We start from the raw sequence: 7,686 nt of genomic DNA, 5'->3' as shown, positions 1-7,686 counted from the left end.
CTTTCCCTCTCCCTTCTGCTGAAAAAGCAGATGTGCTACCTATAGACATATATGATGAACATAAAAACATGCCCTATGAGCTTCTGAGCAAACATTTTGTTTCTGGACCGCAAGACTAAATCACCTCAAGACGTATGTACTTCCTTTAATATCTCAGTTGCAGTGCTGCTGCCCTTGGTCTTGGGACCTTTCCTTGGCATAAAATGTTTAGTCTGTGTTCAAATCTGTTTCTCTTTTTAACGCTATTATAGAACAAGAGGAAAAACAATCTTTGTCTCTTCACTGACAATGTTTTTGTTAATTTTAGACAATTTTATCTAGCTGATCCTTACCTTACACTTAGAACTAAGCCCATTTAAAGGAACAGATGCTTGGCTTCATCTCCAACATTTTAAAGGAAGTCAATAGCTTATAAGCATGCTGCAAAAAGTGCTCTTTCCATCAGCCAAACTTGTTGCCACTCTTACAAATTCTAAGAAACAGTGGAATATTCACTCAGAGGAAAATGATTTTTTTTGCCAGGTGAAAATCTTGTGTTTCCTCTTTCTTTTAGCAGGAGATGACATTTCAGTTTTCTGAAGATGTGCCTAAGATTACTGATTGCAGTTACATCTATAAGGGTCATTTCCCGTGGCTCCAAGAGTCTCTTTGTGGACTGGGCATCAGTTTTGATATGCAGGCTCCTTGAAAAACACATTCAAAATTCGGCAAAGGCAAGCCAGCCCTGCGTCTGTGTCACTGAGAGCGCAGATACACAGTTTGTGCACTTCACTTTGAGGAGGTGCATAAGCTCTAAAAAGGTTCAATCCCATCTGCTTGTTTACCTCAACTGAGATTTTAAAGTACATTTTAGATTAAATTCCTGTATTTCCCAAGACCTTTCCATACCTTTCCATACCTTCTACGGCTCTCGGCCAGCATACTTTCTGCCATGAGCTGTTGTGCAGTGAGGTACTGGGTTCCTGCCTTATCTATGTGCTTTGCTGCTTAACTTGTCTGCATTTTTGAGGGAAAACCACCATTTAGGTGTAAATTCTGATTATTTTTTTTTTTATTATCAGTGAAGCTAGGCAAGAGAATGGCCTGACAGCTTTTGTATAAAGTTGCCACTGAGCAGCTCTGGCAGTAGCATGAAACTTAGTAAGGAAGCAAAAACTGTTCCTGGAAAACCTGCAGAGTTCCAGTTTAACCAAAACAGCAGAAGGCTCAGGTTGTCTGTCTCCCACAGTACTGTACCTGCCCAAGTGTTACAAGCCATCAAGCTTTTATTCCCTCTTAGAGAAGCTCAATGTTGAATTTTGGCCTGTAAAAATAATAACCATTCTTTCAGTAGCCCACAAAAAGAGATTTAACCAGTTCTGCTGCCTGTTATTGTCACTTGAGGTATCCAAATAATACCAAATACAACAGCCTCTCTGCCTGCAAAAACGGGGGAAGCCTGGGCTGCTGTTAACCCTGACGTTTCCTAGAAGTATGAGTCTGTCCTGCTGGGTATTCACGCAGTCCTCAGCCCTTCAGCACCAGCAAGATTTTCTAGGTAGCTCTTCCTTCATTTCTCTCAGATGGCAGAACAGATCTGGTGGGCCATCTCAAAACCTGTTTGTTGAATCATGAAATGAAATTCAACAAGGGAACAATTATAATGGCCTTCTCCAAGAACTGGTCTATGATCGCTGAAAACTTGTCTACGGTCTCAGTGCTTTAGGTTCGACCCTCTTCTGAGTTTTGGAAACCTTCTTCCACAGATTTGCTACAAGTTTTCTTGTCGCTTCTCGTGTTTCTGAACTGACTCTTTTAGTACGGCTTTAAGGAGTAAATAGTCTTATAATACTGAATATGACTTTACAAGGTATTTGAATCAGTAAGCTTCTTGCTTTTGTTCTGTTTTTTTTTTTCAATTAATCTGTTCTCCTGTATTAAGGATGTATTGCAGTATGTTTAAACAAACAAACAAAAAAGATGACTATGACTTGTTAACTATTACCTAAGTATGCCCAGCGCTGAAGCTGCAGTTTGGTATGTTACTCTGTCTGTGTGGATGAAAATCACACAGTTGAATTCCACCTCCTGTGGATACCCTACTTCTAAGTCTAGGCTGAAAGCAGTCCAGACTCTCATATTAACTTGCATTTATTTATTTCATTCATTTCAGATTTCACATTTACCGTTTTCTACAGGTGAATAAGAAGATGCTTTAGACTCTGTTCTTAGAACTATCAGTAATCTGATGGTTGCTGTTGATAATGTCTACCGTTTCTGACTTCAGTCTGTTGTTGTGCAATAAGACATCCTACGTATCCATTACCACCATAAACAGCAATTTTTCTCCCCAGTTTTCTTAGCTTTGGTCATTTTGTAGTTAGGTGTACCGAACTGTGTTTCTGTCACAACTATTGATGAGGCACAATGATATCAAACACGTTTTGCTGGCGCCCTTTCCCTTAGGAATGTCCTTGAAATAGCACTGTTCTGTGTCAGCCTGAACGCTGCCGGAATTTTAGAATTTCCTAACTTCTTTTCCAAGCCCGCATGGTGCTCTGCGGTTTCATAATTTCTTTTAAAAGCCTTTTCAATAATTTATAGCTTGTTTTAGCCTGAACACAACAGCCTGCCTATATGGCATCTTTTTCGCGAGGATGGTGTCCAATATACAGACAAGGATAGAACGATATTGCATTTTCTTGCGATTAAAATGTCGATTTATAACAACTCTTTTTGTGTCTTAGGGGAGTGATCACCAGTGCAGGAGGAGCTGTCAGGGTACAGACTCTGCCAGGACAGGAAAACTACCCTGCGGTAAATGCCAATGGGATTCAGTCTCAGGTGCTCGCTAGATGGGCTTCATCTTTCTCCGTGACTCGTACGTGGATCACACTTATTATTCTGCAAACTATATTTGACATATTAACAGAATTCTGGGAAACTTCTTCAGTGCTCCTGTATGCATAAAATGGGATTGCCATCGGAAGTGCAGTAACAAAACTTTTCACTTTTCACTTGTTATTTGAACTTCCTATTAATAGCTAAGGACTTGAATTCCTGGTGCTTTTGGTGAGGTTGTCGGTGAAATCCACTTTTCCAGATCAAGTCCTGAATGTATCTGCTGGGAATAACGTCTGCTATAGTTCAAAACTCTCATCAATCTGTAGTTACTCATCAGCTGCTGTTGTTCCAAATGCAGAAGCTCAGAGAAGTAGTCTATTACCTGTAAAACAAGGAGTAGATTGCACCAAAGCAGCTTACACTGTTTCATTAGAAGAGATCTGTCTAGGCCCACGTCAAACTCCAAGAGTAGCTCACGGCGGATGGTGAGGAAAGGTTATTGGAAACACGTACTCTTCAAACACTTGTAATTTCATCTAACCAGACTGAAATACAGTCATTTTATTCTTTCAATGTTTTAACAGGTACCAAGAACCCCACGCTTGAATCAGTTGGACGATCAGTATCAACAGCGCGCCCTTCTACAGGTAGGAGATGTCTGCAACAAGAGAAGCCTCCTGTGCTAAGATGTGCTACAGTGTGTGAATCCCTGGCTAAAATGCTGTGATTCATAGGATTAGTTTATTTTTAAAGAATAAAATATACACAATATCTGGCTTTGCGGTATGTCTTCAATTAGCAAAAAGAGGAATCATTTGTAATCGAGGAGATTGATTCTGTCTTCAGTAGTGTTCATGTACATTAAGAAAAACTTGACAAATTTAGAAAAGTAATACAAATAACAGAAAGGAAGGTGAAGGTTCATGAGCTCATGTAATATTCATTCCTCTTAAGCAACAGGGAAGACAGACAATGCATTCCTTCTTACAGCACTGCCCGACAGCTGAGTGCTGCCAGGACTTACATAGCAGAAATTCAGGTGTTATGTTACTTTCTCCACAGAAAATGCTGCCAGTAAAAGGCTAGATCGGTTTTTATGAAGGTCAGTGGTATATAAAATCCAGACTTCGATCTTCTTTCTGAGTAGCCCATTTGCTTTACAGCTGAAGTCAGGGTTTGCTTCTGAACCGTTGAAACTGCACGTGGTACAGTAGGATTGCTGACTGAGAAATGGTAGCACTCGGTAAGCAGCTAGGTACGTGTGGAAAGGAAGTTTACACTGTTTCATTAGAAAAAGAATATTCTCTAAGGAGCAAAGCAGTAGTACTGCAAGTTTAGTATTTAAACAGATTGACGGTTCTTACTGCAGACAGATTGCAATGTAATTCTGGGAGTCAGAGCTTTTTCTGGTTCACTTTTGGCTGTTTGTCTTGTTCTTAAATAATCCATGCTGTTCCCTCACTGAAGGTAAAAGACCTAAGAAGCCACTTGATAAAAAGGCCGGAAACAAAGGTAGGAATGCACAGATTTAACTTTTGCAAAGCAAAATCCTTATGTTTATTTGGTGTTTGGGAAATCTAATTATGTTGGATGTTCACAGACTGTAAAGCTGACATTGCATTCCTCATCGACGGAAGTTATAACATTGGCCAACGTAGATTTAATTTGCAGAAAAACTTTGTTGGAAAAGTAGCTGTCATGTTGGGAATTGGAACAGAAGGGCCTCACGTTGGAGTGGTACAAGCCAGGTAAGAACAGATCTCTACAAAATGTTACTGAGTGACTAGTAAGAGGACACCAATATCACTCCCTATTTTGCTGAACAGTATTCACACAATAATGAATAGATGAAGAGCAAGAGAAAGCAAACTCTCTCCAGCTGTGGTACTGTTTGCTCTGTGCTACAGTGAGGTGTCTGTGTGGAAAGATGTGAAAAACTTGGATATCTTCTGCCTCTGTGACACTTGATATTTGGATAGAGAGCGCAACTGGACTTTTCACAGTCCCTGTGCCTCTGACAGCTTTGTAGCTCCTCTTAGTGAAACAGCAGAAAGCACTCTGCAAAGGAGAGACGGCTCGTTAACAGCTGTAGAGAGTTGTCACAAACAGCTGTGCACCTGCACAAAAAAAAAACCCCAAACCAAAACACCCTGCTCTTGCCAACCTGTAGCTTACCACAGCTTGCATTTTCAAATTGTAAATGGACATTTTATTTTAAGATTATTCATGCCACTGTGTGTGTTCACAGGCTGCAAAACAGGCTGAGAGGCACTGCAGCATCCAGCATATCGGTAAAAGGTTTTTGGATCCACAGCTCAGTTTGCTAGTGCACAGCAGCAGCGGTTTTCCAGGCTTAGCCACCTTGGCTATTGCTTCTGGAATAAAGGAAGCACAGAGAAGCCTTTAACTCTCTTATTCTAAGATGATGAAGCATCTACTAAATGAACACAGGGTTTCTCTATCACGCCTTTCATCATTAAAATCTGAGCCTCTGCCCTGCCTTTGACAACTGCAGAGGCGAGGTCTGCGTCCGGTTGAATGACCTAGGCTTGCTTTTATAGTCACTGCAGGGACAGCCCACACTCGCAGCACAAACCTGCTGAAACGCTCTGGGTGCCTCTTTTAGGATGTGGTGAAGTCTGTCCTGAAAAATCCAGTCTGTCCTCTGCAGACATCAAAATCGAGGGGAAATGAGCCTCACTCCTGCTGTCCTGGGTCTAAACACTATAACTTGAGGAACAGTGCCTGGAGAAACTGAGTAGTCAGTTCAGCACCTTGAACATTCATTAGAAATTAATTTTACAAGCAATAATCTTTGTATCTCAAAATGTGCCATTTTAGGAGTTATTCTGCCATGAGACTCAGCACTGCAGATCAACTGTCCTTGGCACAGGGGTTCATCCTGGTGATTCTGATGCAGGATCTGGCCCTTTATTCATAGCAGCAGCTCTTTGACCTGCAGGTGTTTTTCTTTCTATTCTTTGCATGGCAAATTTGTTTCCTGCTATAAGTCAAAAAAGAAATCTGGAAACTTAGTGTAGCTAAAATCTTTAATTTTTCTAAATTTACCCACCCAGCTAAATAATTCCTCTTGCTAAGGATTGTGATAATTTTCAAGTGAGGATCATGTTTCTATTTTAGGAATTAAAAACATCAAGAGGAGTGTGTCCTACCAAGAACAAAGTGATTCCAAGTGTATTTTAGCTTGCTAATGCCACAGCGGCATGAAAAGTGAACTATACACTTTATTACTCTTTTCTATTTCCACAGTGAACACCCAAAAATTGAATTCTATCTGAAAAACTTCACTGCAGCAAAAGAAGTTTTGTTTGCAATAAAGGAACTCGGGTTCAGAGGAGGCAATTCTAATACAGGTGGGTTCATACCTCCATGCAAGTGGAAATTATTTGTTTACATTTCCAAATAGATATTTATTTTAATATATATAAATACCCATGTCTATATACACACACACTGAAATACTTAAAATTCAGTTAGGCAAGAGAGTGCCTTACATGCCTTGCTCCTCTTAGGTTCAACATTTCTCCCCTAGAACATTGCCACATCTCCCATTTCATTTCCAGACGTTATGGTTGCTTATTACACATTTGAGTTGACATGCACATATTGTCTCCTGCATTTAAACAGTAAATCAACTTTCACTAGTATCTTCAGACAAATTTGTATCTAAAAGGCTTAGCATTTCATCTTGTGGAGCTGCTAATTAAAGAGTTACAATGATCTTTGAACTAGTAGCAAGTGCTTGTGAGGAGACCTTTGCCAAATGAGGAAACCGAGCATTCCAAATACGTTGCATTTCACAAGCTAAATTGAAGTAGCTCTTCAACTTTCTTCTTTCCAGTTCATTTGGAAGGCACTAATGAACCTAATTCCTAGTACAAAACTAGACCTATGGGTGAAAAAATGTCGGTGATTTCTTCCTCGGCTTTATCTGTGTTGTTTTGTTTTGGGTTTTTTTGGTGGGGGTGGTTTAGTTTGGGGTTTTTGAGGGTTTTTTCACTTTTAACTTATAGGTTGATCATGTTTCATTATTATCAAAATTTCTGGGACACTTTTTTGCTTTTACACTGTGTTAGACCTGTAATCATAATCAAAATGCAGCACAATTCATATAGGAGACTGGTATCAACGTGTATTGGCATTATTTCCTCACTTTTTTTTTCCTGTTCAAAACTAGGGAAAGCTTTGAAGCACACAGCTCAGAAATTCTTCTCTTTAGAAAACGGAGCACGCAAAGGAATCCCCAAGATCGTTGTAGTGTTCCTCGATGGCTGGCCCTCAGATGACATAGAAGAAGCCGGCATAGTGGCCAGGGAATTTGGAGTCAATGTGTTCATTGTGTCTGTAGCAAAACCCACAACAGAGGAGCTGGGAATGGTGCAAGACATTGGGTTTGTTGACAAAGTAAGAGAGAAAATCATACGTTTTTCAGTCGTGGGTTTGATTCGAGAGACTTTATGCTAAAATCGTAAGAAACTAATTAATTTATATATACACACATATATATAAAATAAATCAATAAATTAAAATATATAATTAAAACGTTCTCTCATAAACACCACCGAAGCTATCCCTGCTGGTAAGTGATTTGAAAGAGTATCAGTAGGAGAGAGAAAATCATACGTTTTTCAGTCGTGGGTTTGATTCGAGAGACTTTATGCTAAAATCGTAAGAAACTAATTAATTTATATATACACACATATATATAAAATAAATCAATAAATTAAAATATATAATTAAAACGTTCTCTCATAAACACCACCGAAGCTATCCCTGCTGGTAAGTGATTTGAAAGAGTATCAGTAGGAAGCCTAAAGAAACACTGGTGTGTTCTTCCTGCTG

General features: G+C 39.6%; 1 protein-coding gene across 1 annotated transcript in view; it reads left to right on the top strand.

Annotated features, from left to right (window-relative positions):
• The window catches only part of COCH (cochlin), a 20,538-nt gene that overhangs the window by 10,046 nt on the left and 2,806 nt on the right, over positions 1 to 7,686 (top strand). The window contains exons 4-9 of the mRNA XM_010140107.1: positions 2,727 to 2,860; positions 3,408 to 3,470; positions 4,291 to 4,335; positions 4,424 to 4,571; positions 6,094 to 6,197; positions 7,022 to 7,248. Of these exons, the coding sequence (XP_010138409.1) occupies positions 2,727 to 2,860; positions 3,408 to 3,470; positions 4,291 to 4,335; positions 4,424 to 4,571; positions 6,094 to 6,197; positions 7,022 to 7,248 (721 nt within the window). The remainder of the gene's footprint in view (positions 1 to 2,726; positions 2,861 to 3,407; positions 3,471 to 4,290; positions 4,336 to 4,423; positions 4,572 to 6,093; positions 6,198 to 7,021; positions 7,249 to 7,686) is intronic.

The sequence above is a fragment of the Buceros rhinoceros genome, unplaced genomic scaffold, assembly GCF_000710305.1.
Source record: "Buceros rhinoceros silvestris isolate BGI_N320 unplaced genomic scaffold, ASM71030v1 scaffold5297, whole genome shotgun sequence".
In the NCBI taxonomy this organism is placed as follows: domain Eukaryota; kingdom Metazoa; phylum Chordata; class Aves; order Bucerotiformes; family Bucerotidae; genus Buceros; species Buceros rhinoceros.
The sequence above is the reverse complement of the archived record's forward strand: the minus strand, read 5'-3'. Positions and strand labels throughout refer to the sequence as shown.